General features: G+C 27.8%; 4 protein-coding genes across 4 annotated transcripts in view; 3 read left to right on the top strand and 1 right to left on the bottom strand.

Moving 5' to 3' along the window:
• Positions 1 to 653: 653 nt before the first annotated feature.
• Positions 654 to 2256, top strand: LOC109609671 (venom acid phosphatase Acph-1). The gene is made up of 6 exons (XM_049964720.1): positions 654 to 752; positions 815 to 913; positions 1131 to 1370; positions 1431 to 1619; positions 1678 to 2013; positions 2070 to 2256. The coding sequence occupies exons 1-6, from the start codon at positions 654 to 656 to the stop codon at positions 2229 to 2231; spliced, it is 1125 nt and encodes a 374-aa protein (XP_049820677.1). The 3' UTR covers positions 2232 to 2256.
• Positions 2257 to 2665: 409 nt separating this feature from the next.
• LOC109609673 (venom acid phosphatase Acph-1) lies at positions 2666 to 4340 on the top strand. The gene is made up of 6 exons (XM_020026388.2): positions 2666 to 2776; positions 2839 to 2937; positions 2989 to 3228; positions 3290 to 3478; positions 3535 to 3870; positions 4094 to 4340. The coding sequence occupies exons 1-6, from the start codon at positions 2675 to 2677 to the stop codon at positions 4268 to 4270; spliced, it is 1143 nt and encodes a 380-aa protein (XP_019881947.1). The 5' UTR covers positions 2666 to 2674; the 3' UTR covers positions 4271 to 4340.
• Positions 4341 to 7106: 2766 nt separating this feature from the next.
• LOC109593858 (venom acid phosphatase Acph-1) lies at positions 7107 to 9797 on the top strand. Its single transcript, XM_020008973.2, has 6 exons — positions 7107 to 7306; positions 8063 to 8167; positions 8222 to 8461; positions 8671 to 8980; positions 9040 to 9257; positions 9368 to 9797. Exons 1-6 carry the CDS (start codon positions 7220 to 7222, stop codon positions 9524 to 9526), a joined length of 1119 nt encoding a protein of 372 aa, XP_019864532.1. The 5' UTR covers positions 7107 to 7219; the 3' UTR covers positions 9527 to 9797.
• A 282-nt stretch (positions 9798 to 10079) lies between these two features.
• The window catches only part of LOC109593859 (acetylcholine receptor subunit alpha-like), a 77206-nt gene continuing 67952 nt past the window's right edge, over positions 10080 to 19333 (bottom strand). Inside the window, exons 6-11 of the mRNA XM_020008975.2 lie at positions 17115 to 17283; positions 14659 to 14795; positions 14089 to 14235; positions 13119 to 13265; positions 12688 to 12925; positions 10080 to 11765 (exon numbers count right to left, since the gene is read on the bottom strand). Of these exons, the coding sequence (XP_019864534.1) occupies positions 11574 to 11765; positions 12688 to 12925; positions 13119 to 13265; positions 14089 to 14235; positions 14659 to 14795; positions 17115 to 17283 (1030 nt within the window). The 3' untranslated portion in view covers positions 10080 to 11573. The remainder of the gene's footprint in view (positions 11766 to 12687; positions 12926 to 13118; positions 13266 to 14088; positions 14236 to 14658; positions 14796 to 17114; positions 17284 to 19333) is intronic.

Below are 19333 nucleotides of genomic sequence, written 5' to 3' on the forward strand. Positions count from 1 at the left end.
TATTTATTAAATACAATTTAAACATCTATAAAGTATTAAAGCAGTATTAATTGACGACAATATTAATTTTGAATAAATAATTTTACATTTAAGTCCATTTGAGTTATTTTAAATTTTTTGTTTATTAACAATTATTAAAATAATATTTAAATATTAAGTTAAATAATATTTTATTACATTCAAATGATTCTTATAATTAAATGTGTAATATATTAAAATTTTTCATTTTAGTAACAAGAGAGAATGCGAATTTTAAAGAAGTCATTGTATAATAAAAAATCTGAGTAATTTAATAATATTGCTATTTTTTATATTTAGTGTATGTAAATACTTAAACCTCCATGGAAACAACAATCTAATTCATTATCTATAATTTTATATTAATAACACAGATTACCATCTGTGGAATTTAAAAAAATTAAAAACAATTTTAATTTTATAAATATGTATTAGGTTTAATCAAAATTATATATAACATTGTGTTTAAATTACACAATTGATTAACTTATAAATATAACAATTAAATCTTAAAAAATCTTTATTTTGTAATTAAGGATTTTTATCTATTAAAATTAACGTGCAATTGTTATTAAGATAGTAGTGATTCAATATAATTTACGATTTATTTGGCGAGTAACCCTTTGACTAGAAACATGTTGCGTGCTTTGTTAGTAGGTGTTACTTGCCTGTACTCGGTAGTAAACGGAGCAGCAATAAAGAGTGACGATGGAGATTTAATATTATTAAGTGTTGTAAGTTAATTGTTAGTATTTTTTAATAATTTATCAAATCATATTTTTTTTTTATTTATTAGATATTTAGACATGGTGCTAGGACTACGTACTCTTTTTATCCCAACGATCCTTGGAAGAATGAACAATTTTATCCATTCGGAAAGGGAGAACTAACGAATGTAAATATCATATTTATTTAATAATTGTGGCAATTTATTTCAAAATTAAATATTTTTAAATCTTATACATATGCATTCAGGGAACATAGTTAGGCAACTAACCATGCGACAATCTAATGAAAATATTTATATTTAATATAATATATTTATAATAATATATTTTCTAAGACGAATTTAATTGAATGTAGCAGTTAAATCTATTTTAATACATTTTCAGCAAGGCAAATTGGGAGAGTACAAATTAGGAAGATTCCTAAAAAGCCATTATGGAGATTTTTTGGGACCTGATTATACATTGGATAAAGTTACAGTAAGAGCTACAGATGTTACTAGGACTAAAATGAGTGCTGAACTAGTCATGGCGGGACTATTTCCTCCTAGCAGCAGCTTAGTATGGAATCCCGATTTACTTTGGTTGCCAGTTCCAATAAATTATAAATCAGCCAATGACGAAGATGTATATATATATATATATTCTTCATCATTAATTAATCATTAATTACATTTTCAATTTTAGATTTTTCATCGTAGTTCCAATTGTCCTTTTAAATCCAGTGTTCTTAATGATCTTCCTAACATTGATGAAGTTAAAGATAAATATATTACACCCTTTAAAGAGTTGTTTGAGTATCTCCACGAACATTCTGGCAAATCGCTTAAAACACCACTTGACGCAGCAGATTTATTCTTCAATCTAAAATGTGAAGTAAGTAATTCAATAACAAATAATTGTACATGGATTAAATATGCATAACATGCATTAGGCAGATATGAATTATACGCTTCCCGAATGGACCAACAGTGTATATCCGGATCTAATTGAGGAAGCAGCCGGAGCTGCTTACGATTACCATAACTACAACACTGAAGTTCGCAAAATTAATTCGGGTTTTATGTTGAAAAGAATTATAGAAGATGCTGAAAGTAAAATTAAGGGAACTATTAGTCCTTCTGATAGAAAACTTATGTTGTATTCTGGACATGAATCTACCGTTGGGTACATGTTGAGTGCACTAAACTTAACTCAAGGAGGTGTTCCTTCTTATGGCAGCGCTATATCGTTTGAACTTAGGAAGAAGGGTGATACATATTACATTAAAGTAAGATTGTTTAGTAGATCAGCGCATACATTATTTATTTATTTCATTTGTTTTAGTTACGATTCAGAAACGATCCTGACGCGTCGGAGTTCATTGATCTTACCCCGCCAGGGTGTGAAACCCTTTGTAAAATTGAAGATTTTAAAGAGCTATATAAAGATTTATTGCCTTCGGGATCAATTACCGATGCGTGCAACCAAAACTACAATAAAGTTTAAGTTTTAAATAAATAATTATATTGAACTGTTGTATTTTTATAACCATTAAGATTCCTCATTTCTTATAAAATGCAATGATTATTAATAGTTAACAAATATATTTTACTTATAAATACTTTTTATAGAATCTAACCCTTATCATTCGATCCTAAATTAATTTTTAAATTGGTAAATATTTATAATCATTTACATTGAAATGAGATTACATCAATTGATAACACATTTTTGTTTTTATTTGTACGTTTTGAACTTGAAATATTGTTTTTAATTACCAAACATTTAAACAAAATTATTAAAATTCAAATTGACGTGAATTATTCAGTTAAGACGTCATTAATAATATAGATTATCGAACATTACGTGATTTACGTTCATTTTATAAGACTTATAAAATAAGAATCAAAATTATTCTAAAGCATTCTTGTAATGTCATAATATTCATAATGTTTATATTTAATTTGATAATATTATTTCCCATTCTGAATTTAGTTCAGTGTGCAAGTATCAATAAGTCAGACGAAGGGACGTTAATTTTTCTGAATGTGGTATGTTTAAACATACATACAGTGTTTCAATTGCTTTTATTAAATAATGTGTGTATTTTCAGATTTTTAGACATGGAGCCAGAACAACTTATTCGTTTTATCCTAACGATCCGTATAAAAATGAAACATTTTATCCATACGGGTTGGGTGCTTTAACGAACGTAAGTTAATATAAATTTATTCTTTTAAAAAAGTTTAACTTTTTAATTTAGGAGGGCAAATTAGGGGAATATAAACTTGGGCAATTTCTTAAAAATCTTTACGGTGATTTCCTAGGAGAAGATTATACTGAAGATAAAGTGTACGTGAGAAGTACCGATGTAACAAGAACACAAACAAGTGCACAACTGGTTGTTGCTGGATTATTTCCTCCAACCGAAAAACTTATGTGGCATCCCGAACTACAATGGCAACCAATTCCTATTTTGTATAAACCAGGTCATATAGAAGATGTAAGAATATTGAATTTTCTTTTGTTAATTTCCCTAAAATGTAATATTTATTTTACTTTAGATATTTCATAGGAGATATAATTGTCCGTACAAAGATAGTATTCTGAATGATTTACCAAATACTCCAACAGCATATGAGAAGTTCCTAAAGCCATATGCAGAGTTGTATGAATATATCGAAAAACATTCAGGCAAGCAAATGTCGACACCAACGGATGCAGCAGAACTGTTTTTTAATCTTAAGTGCGAGGTAATTTTTTAAATGAAATAATAAATTCTTTGCATTTACTAATACTGGTGTTACAGGCGGACATGGGCTATAAACTACCAGCTTGGACCGAATCAATTTTCCCTGAAAAATTGCAGGTGGCAGCTGGACAAGTATATGGATACTTCAACCATGTTAATGACATAACAAAAATAAATTCAGGTTATCATATTAAGAAAATTCTTGAGGATTGTGAACAAAAAGCAATTAACACAATATTTCCAAGAGATAGAAAGCTCATGCTATATTCAGGCCATGAATCAACTGTTGGTTTGATGTTGAATGCGTTGAAGGTGGGACAGCCAGAAATACCAAACTATGGGAGTGCCATATTATTTGAATTGAGGAAATTGAATAATAAATATTTCATCAAAGTAAGTGGTTTTTGGTTTCAGTTATTCATGTATGTTCCATGATAAAAATGCATTCGAAGTTTGTTTATTATTTTTGGGAAACACTGATTAGGTGTCCATTTACAATAACAATACAGTAACGTATTGATAATAATATAATACTTCTTAAATGATGTCATTTAACGAGAATATACATAATAAACTGCTGTTTTATGCTTACTTACATATATATTATTGTTTTCAGATAAGATACCATAAGAATTCTGGAGAACAACAACCAACAGATTTGAAGATTCCTAGTTGTGATGTCATGTGTCCATTTCATGAGTTTAAACGTCTCCAAAAACATATACTGCCAATAATTACCATAGAAGAAGCTTGTCGACCAAGTTCTGTTGATAATGATAAACTTTTATTTTAAGTATTATGAAGATTTGTATTTATTTATTCATAACAGTATTAATTAAAAAAAAATAAAAACTAATTTAATATATGTACTTTTTAATTTGTTATTATTATAATTAAAAATATATAAATTCTTAAATTTCAACTAAACATTATTGAAAAAAAGAAATTATTTAAAATAATGTCCAACGAAGTGAGAATATCACTATTATATTATTGCAAACTGTTAAAAACCGTTATTTTATTGACTGGTTATATGTAACAATTATGAACAACTCTTTTAGAAAGCTGTTGAACCTATCATTAATCAAAACTTTGAATTTCTAGCATAAATTAGCATAATTTAATTAATTTATTTTTTTTTAATTTATTATTAAGAAGACTGTATTAAAAAATTGTCAAAAAATTACAAAATTTATAAAATCAGTTATATTTATTTCAAAAACAAACTGTTTTTTATTACAAATAAACCTTTTAAAATGATACAGCAATATGAAAAAAAAAAAACAATGGAACTATAACAATGACTTAGCATTTGATTGATATATCCTGTCACTTGATTCTTGAGTATTACACTGGTTTAATAAATTTTAAAGATCTCTCATACGATATGAACACATATGATTCAAAATACGATATAATAATAATAAATAATTTATTTATTAACAAAATTATATTACTATTGATACTTTTCAATTCTAAATAATTAATTGGATATATTATATATATCACACTTTGTGAGCTTTAATCTGCGAGCGTCACATCCATTTTATTCGACTTTGGACATTTAGACAATTTTGTATTTGTATTGCACGTTTTTGACCTTTAACCCTTTTTTAACGTCACGAGGAGAATCCATACTCAAAGAAATAAATAACGTGACCACAGCAGAGAATATATCTTCTACCAATTAGATACATAATTTTTTAAATTTTGATTTAAAAATATCTTTATCTACCACGTGTTCGTGAACCAAAATGGGTAATTTTATATTTGTTAGTACAAGTTGCACAATTTATGTCAATCGATAAAGAAAATATAGTTCTTGAAGTTAAAGTTCATGCAAAAATATTGTTTGTTCATTTATACAACACATATTGCGATTGATTAATGGTTTTCTAAAAAATACCGGGGCAATACGTAAGCAAATTAAATGTTGCCCAATATAAAATTTACAGAACTCAAAAAATATTATAGTATAATTGTGATTATTATAGTACAAAATAAAATGAATTAAAACATTCAGCAAATTTCGTACTTAAACAAAATAAAAGTCACACACATGCATATATGTATATCTGACATATTGATGTTTAAACATGCTTGCTCTTATTTTTTAAATATTTGGAGACATTAATTGTTAATTGCATTAATTATAAACATATTTTACATAGTATTGTGAATTTGATTTAGACAAGTTTAACAAAATAGAAAATTAAACACATTAAAATCAATTATCAGTTTAAATATACAATTAAAATTAAGACACAACAAAAATAAATTCATAATGTAAAATATCATATTTCATTTCTATTTATTAATTTTATCAGTGCTAACAAAAATGATAATTTTTACTTTACCCATCGGTTCGTAAATTTACGATTTACTCATGTATAAAACTAAAAAATAAAGAAACAGATATTTCTTCAACTGGATGGTCACTTCAGATGAGATAAATTTACACGCTCTAAAAACGTTCATGCTATTAATTCCCAAAATAATGAATTAATTTACATATTCATTCACGATACATCAAAGCCGAATTTATGCAAAGAAATTCAGCAGCGGTGCACTTAAGCATGCGAATGTGGACCGGTTAATGGACCCAAAGATAAAATGACCAATTAAATGTCCGCATGATATGGGGTAACGTGATGTCCGCATGTCCACTGCTTCGGCTTAAAATAATCTCATATAAAAGAAAAGTAACGAACTGAGAATGGATTAGGTCTGTCCGGAAATCACCAGTTATGGAATGGTGCAAAGAGTACTTGCTCTTGTGGCAGTGGCTCCAAAACATTATAACACATAATTGACAGTTTACTATTTATGCAGAGCTATTTATATCTTCAATAGGATATAAATACCATTATGAATCAGTGTATAGTTATTATCTTGTTAAAAAGTATTAACCTCCATTTATTTATCTAAAATTTATTTAATTCATGTTTATCTCTTACCTAGCTAGTTGTTTGTTACTTTTTTTAATCCATTCACATTGTGAATAATTAGCATTATTTCTTCAGTTTCCAAAAAAGAAATTTCAAAGAAATATATATATATATATATATATATATATATATATATATATATATATATATATATATATATATATATATTACAATATACAATATATTACAAAAAATTAATTGAGTAAAAAATTGGTATATTTCTAAATAAATTTTAAATACACAATTTCTAATACATTTATTATTTTGACTTGTGGAAAAATTGTAAAGAACCGCAAACGAATTTATAAATATTTTTTTTCTATAAGACGTCTACAGCACTATTATTTAGACTACTTAATTATAATAATAATTATCAGAAGGTTAGGTTAGGGTAGGTGCAGGTAACTATGACAATTCAGAAATTTAACAATTATCGATCAAACTAAACAAAACAGTCACTAGACGTTGCTTCCTGCTTTGGTAGTAAATAATGTAGTAGAAAGCGCATTTGTTTCCATATTTATAGCCACTGATATCTTAGAGGCAATTAAATAATTAAAAATCTGAAGGTCAGTGATTAAGAAATCCGGTGCATTACGGATCTGTACGGCACAAATAAATTTGAGTGTGGTACCCGAGCAGTTCTCAGTACGGTACTGACAATGATATAAATATTAACTTTTAGGATTAACGTTCGTTAATTGCTTTTAAATCGATAAGATCTATTGTTGCTCTTACAACATACGGAATTTAATTCATTTTATTTACTACGGGTTTATTCATTATCTTAAGCGATGCATATTTACGGTTTTTTGTTGTTCGCTCTTGTGTCCGTATCAACTGGTCACTCTATTGCGAGTGATTTAAAATTGGTGCATGTGGTAAGTTATTAGAGAAATAAATATATATTTTAATATTTAATATTATACTTATTAAATAATTACTAAATTTTATTTTTTATATAAAATTTAGTTAATTATTTATTTAAATGTGATTAAATTAAAATTAAATTTTTAAATTATGTACGTACATGTAATATTTTGTTCCAAATTTATTAAGCTAATATTAAATTTATTTCATAGTCTGATAAATCATAAATGAGAAAATTTTAAAAAAATATGTTAAAATAATATTTTGGCATAGAATTGATATTTAAAATAAGAAGATTTTGTTAAAATCTTTTATTAATATTTTTTAAATTATATTTAAATCTATATGAGAAAATAGAAAAATGTAGATTAGCGTAAAAAAGATTTCTTTCTCCACTAAAATTAATCAAACCAATTTTTTATACTAACTTAATATTATTTGAATTATAAACAATGTTATTAATGCAGTGATATTTCCTGGTGTTATATAATTCCGCCAATTAAAATTGTAGTACCTTGATGAAAAGTGACCCTGTATTAATGTTTAATTAATGTAGAATAAATAATAAAAGCGTTAATAAACTATAATAAAATCTTAATTGATATGCATGTCAGAGGTTCAAGTATAATACTTTTACTGGTTACTCCTTGAATATATTAAAAACCAATATTATAATAAAAATGGAACATTCCTACTCGTGTAATTAACAAATCACTTTCCTTGATGAAACGACCTATGTAATATTAATTAAGCAATTTGCATTTTAGTTTTTCCGACATGGTAGTCGTACACCTGAAGAAAAGGACATATATCCGACAGATCCTTACAAGTTGGAAGATTTCCAACCAATGGGATGGGGACAATTAACAAATGTAATAGCGTCTTATAATATTTAGGACTTGTATTTAATTTTTAATTATTTTTAGGTTGGAAAACAGAGAGCATTTAAGTTGGGAAAATTGCTTCGGAAACGATACGATTCATTTTTGGGTAAATTATATGTACCGGACATAGTAATGGCTCAAAGTACCGACTACGACAGAACTAAAATGTCAGCCCTTTTGGCACTGGCCGGTTTATTTAAGCCAGCTCCGTCCCAAATTTGGGATGAGGAAGTCACATGGTTGCCAATTCCCTACAGTTATTTAAAAGACAGCTTCGACTATGTAAGTACTTTATTGTGGTACGCTTTAATTAAAAAATATTTATATCATGTTTTTTAATGAGATAAATAAACACAGATAAAATAGATATATTAAAATATTCCAATGTTTGTGTTTGCTATGATACTACAGAATCTTCTAAAGATAGCAAATGTCATAATTTTCCGTAATGACGACATTAAATAATACTTACATTATAATGAATGTTTCAGCAACTTCGTAGACCTAACGCATACTGCCCAACGTATTTAAAGGAGCTGGAAGAAGCACGTGCATCCGCAAAAGTTCAAACTTTGCTCAAAGAAAATAAAAAATTGTTAACTTACATTGCAAGGAATGCAGGAAAGCCTATAAATACTTTAGATGACGTATTCGGAATTTATCAGACATTATGTGCTGAGAAAAGTTTGAATTTAACCATACCGGATTGGGCAGTTAAAGTTTACGATGACATCGAAACACTTTCGGGAAAGTTATGCGAGCTGGAAAATAGCAATGACGTCCTGAAGAAACTCAACGGAGGTAATGCAAAGATAAAATATCATAATTTTTCAATTACTTGATTTGGTAAAAATTCTCAGGTCGGATGTTGGGTAAAGTTATCGAACAAATGATTGCGAAATCGGAAGAAAAATTGGTACCGGAACAAACGAAAATTTATTTATATTCCGGACATGAAAATAATGTCATAAACATTTTGGCTGCTCTGGATCTGTTTAAACCACATGTCCCCAAATACAGTGCTGCAGTCATCATTGAATTGCACTATTTAGAGGACAGCAAAAGATACGGAGTTAAGGTAATTATTGACATTTAACTATAATATATTTCTTCTTTTATTTTGTTCTTATACTTATCTATCTAAGCTAATATATAAATGCATATGACTAATGAGTGAATGTGTTTTAGGTTTACTATTCCAGAGATGTGAATGCAGAACCTGAAGAGCAGCAACTTCCTGGCTGTGATGTGATGTGTCCGTTGTCTGATTTTATTCAGATCACAAAGCCACATGTTCCTACTAATTTTACTGAAGAATGTCACTCAAATATAAATCTAGATATTTAGATTAAGTGAAGGTATTTAAAAATATTTATTTAGTAGTATTAATTATAATTATCTGAAGTACTGTATTTGTTTTAAAAATAGTATTTGATTTATTACTACTATGTAGCACATTGTTATAAAATTACTGCCAATGTATTATTAAGTTATTTTTGTTAATAATTTTTATATTTATGAGAATTGCATGTTTTTAGTTCTTGAGCATTTTTAATTGATGTTTGTAGATATTGAAAAAAACAATTTAATTAAAGTATACTTGTTTTTGCACGAACAATGCGTGATTTTATTTATGATGACTGGTGAATCACATTGTAATAATACAGATAAATAGATTTGCGGAAATGAAACCATCGCATTAGACAATGAAATTATTTTTTTCTTTTATATTGTAACCTTCATACTTTGAGCGAACTCCGGGGATGTTACGCTCAAGTGTTTTATCTCAAGAATAAAAATAAATGTACTCAAGTCTGTCAGCTAAAATGATATGTCAGTATAGATTATAAAGTGCTTTGTAACGAAAGTTACAAGTGCTCTAGAAATAAATAAGTCAAAATTCAGTCGGATTATTTTATTAAGCATGATTATAAAATCAAGCAACAACGTATAACAATTCTTAAACTGTATTACATTACCATTTATAACGATACTTATCTACATTATTCTAACACTTAGATTTAACCTATATACAGTGTTCCCATTTTGTCAATAGGCAGTCTATTGAACTAACTATAATATATAATTTTCATTATTTGCTACATTTATATTGTTTACCAGTTTATTAACTAAAGTAATTATAGTTTAATTTCTATATATTTTTTTATTTGCTTAATTACATCATTTTTTAGATTTTGTGCTATTTAACATTTCGTTTATTCATTTCATAATTAATTAATCTATAATGGCACTACGTGTTTATCCTTAAAATATCACAAATTAATCGTATAATGAGAAATAAATTTTAACAATTTGTATATAATATTATGGATATAAAATATTACTGAGCTTTTTGTAAAATATATAAATATTTAATACCATATTTACATTTCAGGTAGCTCTAATTGAATACAAAATTCATAAGCTTCTTATACCGGTTTCGACGTTTAAGGACGACAAATTTGTGCAAAATTCATATTCAAAATTCTATTTAAAAATTTGGCATATTAGAAGACTTAAGTTATATTTAAAAATTATATAAAAAAATGGAAGAACGAGAAGGTTAATTTTGGCAGTAATACTTCAATCTTAAAACTTTAAATAACTGATGAGATCAGTCTTGAAATATAAACTAACACAGATATTTTATTAAATTATAAATCTAATTCTTATGCTAAAATGTACATGTACAGATTTCTATAAATATTAAAGTAAGTTTTTATATTATTTAGACCAATAAATAGGCGCCACATTTCATATTATACATAACGATGTATATAAAAAAGTAGATTTTAAATATGAGTTTTGCAATGTTAATGTTTCTAAAATTATGCGTCTTATTTTTAACGATTTCGATTTGTATGAAACGTTGATGATATTGATATTGGAGATGGTTGAATGTTTGGAATTATGCCAAAATTGTGACCATTATGTCCAAAACCCCGAGTTACTTGATAATTTATCGTGATAATATTGCCAATAACTTATTGCTCCATTATATTAACACCCTTGTATTTGCTAAATTGATTTTGTATCAAGAGACTACTAAAATGTATAATTATTTTTATTTGACGTAGAAAGTTTTCCACACATCGTTTTAACCATCAAAATATCACAAAATATATAAAATTGTTCGTGCAAACGTAATAAAAAACAATAATCATAATTATATATCTTAAAAAGCTTATGAAGTTTAGAAAGATAAAACATATGTAGTTACGTTGATGATAGTTAAGGTTTTGTTATAATGACAACTAATGTAGCTAATTAAGGAAGACATTTAAACCTACTAAAGTTCCTAACATGATGGAAATTCGGGGTTTTGTCTTATGCGTTATCGATTTCATGAATCCAACCATCGCCTAATAAGTGAACGAGTTTTATATGATACTGCCTACTGCGGGGGACATCGGACAACAGCAGTGGTGGCGAATTCGGAGAACTTTTTGTCGATGGGGATACGATCGTCGTAAAGAGTGGGAGCCTGCAGGATGATGCCGGCCGTTCCTACCAGCACGGCTAACGTAAATATCCATAAAAATAGCCGATCCAGAACCATGGCTACGTATTTCCAGTCTTCTTTGACCTGAAACAAAAACAAGATTTATCGCTGTTGGTTTTTATAGGTGTGGGGAATTTAGCAATTTACACTTTTGATCAATATTACCGGCCACGATACGGCCATTATGCGTTCTCGTAATTAATTTTTCGGAACCGAATTACAGGCTTTTTTGCATTCTCCACTTTTTTACTCGTTCTAATTGTGTTTAATCTATTTAAAATATAGCAATCCCGGTGTAATAAATTTCGTTATAACTTTTTCCAGTTACAGTACAAAATTTAAATTACTTAAATTGGTTTAGAAGTTACGGGAGGGTCTTGATTTATGACAAAAACAGTCCAATTCATTGGATTTAAAACTATAAAAAACAGATTAGTCAGGTATTCATGATTTAAAAGTCATAGAATGGAAAAAAATGTAAAACTTTGCCAGAGGGAACAAGGCAAGCAATCAGAAGTTTGCTTTAGACGAATGATAAATTACAATCAAACAAATCCCATTGGATTTATATAGAAGTGTTTTAACAGAAAAGTTTCTGTTAATTGTGAGAATTGAATATCGTCGATATAACAGGATATGAGGGAATTAATTGCTTATAACCTAATGAATCAATTTAATCAAACTAGGATTTTATGTTGGAGAACTTTTTGTCTAATTCATCATAATCCTAATCCTCTTATTAAGTTATATGTCAAATACTAGATGAAATTTTTAACGTCAACCTGGATACAGTGAAGACTGCATGTATGATGAATTATTTAAATCAAATATTATATAAATCAGATATTTGATGCTGAACAAATAGAATTAACAACATATATTTACGTATATATTGGTTCTAAATCAAAATGAAACAAGAACAATACGTTCTTTGTGAAGTTAAAACAAACAATAAAGGCCAATATATTTAGACAATTTCGATTTAATTGTTAAATTGTTATTCTACCTTTGTGGAATCCTCCAGCATTTTGGTATGTTCGGCGATGAAACGAACGCAAAAGCAGGACTTGTGTATTTCTGGGGGGCATTTCGAGTGCGAGAATGCCGGATTCCTTAGTACCGGACTCTTTATGCCGTTCTCGCATTCAGCCGCAGATACAGTCAGATCCTCCGATTCTGAATGCGGCATCGCCAAAGGACCATGTATCTGACAACTTCCACCGAACGGTCCACCGTCCGCTAAACTGGAAAAATACAATTGTGAATAAGTACAAAAAGCGAAATTTATATTTTCGACAGCTTCTCTTTCAAATTTATATTGGTTTACGTGGGAGTTGCGGTGTACCTACGATTATTGGGCCAGGCACTTAGTATCCCAAAGCATTCATAAATATTATTTGAATAAAAATTATATGGGACCATGTCATCGACGCTTACCTCCGGGATATATCTTCCTTTGACGGCGTCCTACTAGGATACCTCCGCTTCGGGCTGTCATCCCTATGCACGGTCGTGTGATAAGGATATAAACATGCGGAAAGCTCTCTTTGGCGCATAACGAAGCGGTTGCTTGACATGAATCTACTAAAATATAAATAAAATACTCCACGTTAAAACAAAGTGCTGAGTACTAACTTACTATATTCAAGGTATCTCTTTGTTTTGTAAGATGCTTTGTTACAAGAGAAAGGTGAGGATTTTATTAGATAAAGTGTTGCTTTTAAGCTGCTATCGAAAAAAGAAATATATTGACGTAAGGTTAAAAGTGCCATAAAGAAGAAGAATAAAAAATTAAAACTATTTTTTTCTACCTCTGGATAAATGTAAAATATTTTTAAATATTATAGTGCTTACATATAAGCTTTTGATACTCTAGAGAGTGCAGTACTTTTTAAACTGCCAGTCATGCTATATAAAGCAGAATTTATTCCATAAATTAGTAATAAATAAATCATTAATTGTAACTGTTATATAAAATTGAATATTAAATTATCTAGTATTTTTTTAATAACATTGTTAATCGCAGCAAAATATTGCATGCAAAATTAGTTATCCGGTATGCATTCATGTGGATATTTTGATTTAATATTTATATTTAACCTTATGGGATTCATCTGCAATGGATGAATATATCAATAAAATAAATAAACAAGTTTTTATTTTTTATATTTCAAAAACGTATCTTAAAATCGCTAAACATTTTTAATAACTAAAAACGTAACTTCTGTTAAAACTGGACAAACATATTTTATGTATTGTAGCAGCAGTTAGTAGAATAAAATACTGTGTTCGTACCTTGATTTAAATTTACTTTCAATAAAAGTAACGATTGTTTTTAAAATTACTTTTATATGGAGGTTTCAAACTGGTGAATATATTTAGCTATTACATTTTTTATAATACTTACCTATTTGTCTCAAAGACATATTGCGGTCTTTTCATGACCAAAAGTCTTGGTAAAATATGTATAAAGACCCGCTTCACCCAAGGTGACATTTTATGAGTTTGTGGTGATCTAAAATGTACGTTTAGTACCACAACTGTCACACAAATACTGAAACAAACAATAAGGCACATTATCAGTTGTATATGAAATTGAACTAACTTAGTGTGCAATACTTGTCACTAGTTTTTAATAAAACGGATATTTAAAAAAAGTCTTTTTATTGAAAGAAATTTATCAATTTTGACATATTTTTATTTATCGATACTATTTAAGTATTGATTCAACTTTTTAATTAAACTTTGCTTAAAGAAAGTACCTATTTTAACTAAAAGTTTCAAACTCATAATTTTGTCAGTTTTTAATAAAGAACAAGTCCTGTTAGACAGGCCAACAAAATTTTACGTATTAAAAATATATCAAAGTAAATTGAAATTTAAAACTTATTGGATTTCCGAACAGATTAAATTTTACTAACAGTGTTAAAATAAAATTTGAACAAATTTTACTTTGATAGTAATTTATAATACTTACCTAATAGAAACCAAAATCATGGCAAAAATTAAGTATTTGCCTAATAACGGTACGACCAGAGATGTTGGTGGAATTATTTCAACTACCAGTAAAAAGAACACATGGAGACTAATGAGAATCGAAATTGACAACGTGACCTGAAACAAGTTCAATAAATATATGTAACTCTATACTGTACCTATTTTGGTGAATGTATAAATATAGTCTGCGATAATTTCGATTTAAAAACATTCGTGTAAGATATCCGTTTTAAAGATGATATATATTCATATAAATTTGGTTGTTTAACCATAAATTAAGCCCTAATTTCTAAGGTTAAATTATTAACTAAAGAAAACATTTAATCACATTACTTTTATGTTTATGTTATTATCTAAAGAATCTTCAACCGGAAACCTGAGTTGGCATTTTATCTAAATTTTGTTTCCCCAGTCTAAACTGTAACAATAACAATTTCTTCCACTTACTGAAAGCCGGCGTATTTGTGTTTATATAACATAATACAAAGACGTTGGAAAATTTTGGAATTGCTAACATTAAGTCAACATTATGAAAATTCAATTCGTGGTAGGTTTTTAACGCATTTTTATTATAATACAAATATCAACATTTTTATGAAAAGTCATATATTTTCCAAATATTACTCAGACAGTAAGATGCTATAAAGTGTCTCGTAAACAGGATATATTACATTGCATTACACCTAATTCTCTCCGTAAATTATGTTGTAAATGTAAATACATCACACGGAGCACATAAAGTTTCTAATTACCGTATCAATACAGAATCTCCATAGACATGCTAAACATTGTTCATTGGACAATTACTCCTATATACATACATTGATAGAATTAAACAATAAATTAAACATTCTAAGAGCACTTTTTTATGTTATTTTAAGTTGCTTAAACCAATAAGTTGAGCATGCAAATATTTGGTGCTAGTCAAATTAAGGTGAATGATCTGGAAAACTTATATCTTCATAATATTAATACAAGCAAATTTCTCATGTCTACTGTCTAAACGTTTGATAATCTATACTTAATACGAGGCCTAAAATAGGTTTACTACATATTTATTTTATTGATTATTTAGAAAATAAAAAATTTTCGAATCGCTTTAATTCAAAATATATTTTAATAAAATGTATAATCAATTAGTAACATAAAACAAATAATTTAATTGAGGAAAATAGAAAAGTGCTCCTTTCCTTTATCTAAACGTTTAAGGAAATTAGTCACATCCATTCAAGCAAATCTAAATCAAAGATGTAAAGCCTTTAGACACAGGTAATTCTTATCTTTCAGTGGGTTTCCTTTTTTAATGCAGCTTTCTCCTGAGGTTGTTTAATATTGCGTAAAAGGATTTATTTGTTTTGTTCTATATCTATTTGTTTGCCTTTCCCGAATTTTTTAACCAAAGAGAATTGCACCAAGAAATTCTTCTTAATATTTACAAACTAATATATTTTTAGAATATTTAATTTTTAAAATAGTGTGTGTATTGTAAATTACATTTTTTAATCATTAAATAGTTAAAACATCAATATATTGTAAATTCGTACGATCTTGAAATTCCCACCCTAAAAAAGTTTCTTTTAGCTGTTATGTGTTAAAAGTTTTATTAAATTCCAAATACGAAAATACTTCTGAAAGCGCTTTTACTGGAAAACTTCTGTCACATATCTATATTTATATAGTATGTGCACTTCCTCTAGTGTCTTAGAAATATTAAATTTTTCTCAACATATTTTCCAAGAAAAGTACAATAGTGTGATATATAAAAAATTGTTGAGGAACTAACATAATATTTTTCTAATTAGGTATAAATAACTACAACACGTCAAATTACTCCAGGACAAAATAATAAACATTTCAGGAATATTCACTGAAATGAAATGACGTTCAGAACGTAATGTTCGTTAATGGAATCCTTGCAGTGACAGTTTTTTTTCTTTTTTGCTGAATTCTCATTTTCCAACTTATGTCAAGATGCCGGCCTTCATTATATATTATCGCAGAGCCGTTGAAGCTAATGAATTCTACAAAAAGACTTAAATCAAATTAAATTTTTAAATGACATTTAAATGTGTTCTACTCAACAGTTCCTAAATTACTTCCGTTTGATGTATTTAATTTTTTACCATTACTTAAATTCAAAGAGTACTTTAAATTTGTCAAGTTAACAATCAATATGTCGATCTCATAAAAAGTGAGTCTGATAATTTAACCATCACGATCATAATGAAACAGTATAAAACTCGTTAATATAAATTTATTGATTAATCCCGTATATTCATTTTCAGCTACTCAATGAAGATGATGAATGAAATATTTTATCCAATGTTCTTGTTGTAAGAGCAAGATTGACGAAATAAATTGGTGGTCACTGCGTTAGGGCTTATGAAAGTGAACTGAAACTGAAACATAATGCTCACACTAATGTTATCACATTACCTTTTCTCCACTATCTGATGGCAGGTAGAATGTCAGGACCGTCAAGAAAGATATGCCCATACAAGGGATGATGATGTTCACTGTATAAAATAGAGTTTTTCGTCGCATCGTAATATTAAAAGTAATGTCGAGATATGGTTCATCACAGCATGTATAAAATTTTTCATTTCTGAAACATAAACGAAAAACATATTAGTATAAACAGCTAGATAACATGTCATATAAATTTTTCATTACAAAAAATATATAATACTTTATAAACACGGTTAAATTTATATAAATATAAACGAGTAAGAAATTATTTCGATCTAACAAAAAATCTATGGATGCTTAAATGAATCGGTTCGAGAGGGCTAAACCTCTCAAAGATGCTTAATATTAAAATAAAAATACAGCTTTCATTTCAAATTTGAGCATTTCTTAAAAAATTAACTTATATCAAGTTAAAAAAATTGTATTTTTTAGTAATAGGTTGTGAGTGTACGAAAAATTTGCTGACTTAAAATTCTTATCAAAGACTACATTTTGCGGTAGTCATTATCGAAATCACTGTTATGCTAAATTTATGCAAATTTACGGTTATTTGGTAACAAATGAAGGAATTTGCTTATGAAATATTTTCGAGTGCATAAAATTCTGTTTTAATAAAGCGTGCATGCAAATATTTCAGTATTACAAACTATGAAAACTATGAAATATTATTTCAAAGTGTTTCTCAAAATACTATTTAATCTTTTCCACTATATAGTCCAGATGTTTCTCCATGTGACTATTATTTATTTAAGATTGTTATTTCCAATTTAATACTTATTATAGTAAACGATTTAATTCTGAAGAAATCAAAAACGATGTTAATAATGTAAAAAGTTACTCTTTTCGGTACTTAATATTAAAAGACAGGTGATTTTGATCTCTCATATTCATCAATTCTATTATAGGATTCCCTCTAAAGACCTTAGATTTCTATCAATAACCGAGTTTAAATTCTCATTGTGCCTGTAGACTCCCCTAATATATATAATGTTAATACTGGAGAATATCTATTTCTGTACATAAATAAATCTTAATTGATTTGTGATACTATGTAAGTACCAAATTAAATTACCACACACGTGATGTGCGATACGGCCGTGAATTGATTGCGTGTTCATTGTATGTACTGGATGTTTGGATTTGGTCGGTAAATTCTTAATTCATTAAGTGTTTACGTTGCCGAATTAATTAAAATCCTGCGAGACAACATTGTGGGCAAGATTTAGCACCACTTCATGTCCGCCAATCATAAAATAGAGCTTTTACTGCCGATTTTAAAATTCCTGTTACGAATAATTCCCTGAATGGGACTTTTTTATGTCGAGTGTAAATTTTATAGGTTCATATCAGCATTACTTTTACTTCAACTGCGGGTCAGGCAGTGAATTTCGAGTTAATTATCATTGATCATTTCTTAAATTTGTAACACTATATATACATCTAAAGTAACTTTTTTTTTTAAATAGCATATACATGTATAGTATGTGGTTTAAATATTTAATTAAGAAATAATTTAAACTATTTGTTTATAAGGCATTCTAATTTTAATCAGCTGTCTATTGTTCAATCTCTCGGAATCCTGAATATTGGATTAACTCTATGCATCATATGCTAAAAGCTCTTGATCATTACATACTTGATTGTGGAATTCTCGAAAATTATATTATTCAATGATCGTAATCGTCTACGTAGGAACAGTTAGCGTGAGCTTGTATTGTTATATACGGATTGATTAAGTTTAAATTGAGGGAACAAAATTACTGGGTGGGATAATGCGCAAACGTGTCGAAGAAATTAATTGCAAGGATTGAAAAATAATAAAACCTAAATAGACTAAAATATAAATATGTAATGTATGAATTAAATATATGTTAAGTTTGTTTCATAGAAATAGTTACTTCAATTACAGTTACAATTTTTAGCTATGAAATATCATTTTTAGGAGTAGAATTATTAATATAGCCTAAAAAAGTATATTTAATAGCAGGCTTTAGCAATATTGTTATATTATTGAAAACTTATAACCTTAACAAAGTTATGTCTCTAATCAAATTAATGAATTTAGTATTATTCAAATTATGAAATGTAGGAAATTGCTGGCGTCATATTAACACATTTAGTTATAAAGTGGGTCGAGCTGACAATAGAAATGGTTTTGAGATAATAGCAATATCATGTTCACAGCA

Source organism: Aethina tumida, chromosome 3 (assembly GCF_024364675.1).
Source record: "Aethina tumida isolate Nest 87 chromosome 3, icAetTumi1.1, whole genome shotgun sequence".
Classification (NCBI taxonomy): Eukaryota; Metazoa; Arthropoda; class Insecta; order Coleoptera; family Nitidulidae; genus Aethina; species Aethina tumida.

Bases quoted from the DNA above. Each gene is read 5' to 3' on its own strand.
- LOC109609671 (XM_049964720.1), top strand. From the start codon at position 654: ATGTTGCGTGCTTTGTTAGTAGGTGTTACTTGCCTGTACTCGGTAGTA. The intron at 1,371-1,430 runs GTATATATATAT...TTTCAATTTTAG, and splicing joins AATCAGCCAATGACGAAGAT to ATTTTTCATCGTAGTTCCAA. The intron at 2,014-2,069 runs GTAAGATTGTTT...CATTTGTTTTAG, and splicing joins GTGATACATATTACATTAAA to TTACGATTCAGAAACGATCC.
- LOC109609673 (XM_020026388.2), top strand. From the start codon at position 2,675: ATGTTTATATTTAATTTGATAATATTATTTCCCATTCTGAATTTAGTT. The intron at 2,777-2,838 runs GTATGTTTAAAC...GTGTATTTTCAG, and splicing joins CGTTAATTTTTCTGAATGTG to ATTTTTAGACATGGAGCCAG. The intron at 3,229-3,289 runs GTAAGAATATTG...ATTTTACTTTAG, and splicing joins AACCAGGTCATATAGAAGAT to ATATTTCATAGGAGATATAA.
- LOC109593858 (XM_020008973.2), top strand. From the start codon at position 7,220: ATGCATATTTACGGTTTTTTGTTGTTCGCTCTTGTGTCCGTATCAACT. The intron at 8,462-8,670 runs GTAAGTACTTTA...TGAATGTTTCAG, and splicing joins TAAAAGACAGCTTCGACTAT to CAACTTCGTAGACCTAACGC. The intron at 8,981-9,039 runs GTAATGCAAAGA...AAAAATTCTCAG, and splicing joins CCTGAAGAAACTCAACGGAG to GTCGGATGTTGGGTAAAGTT.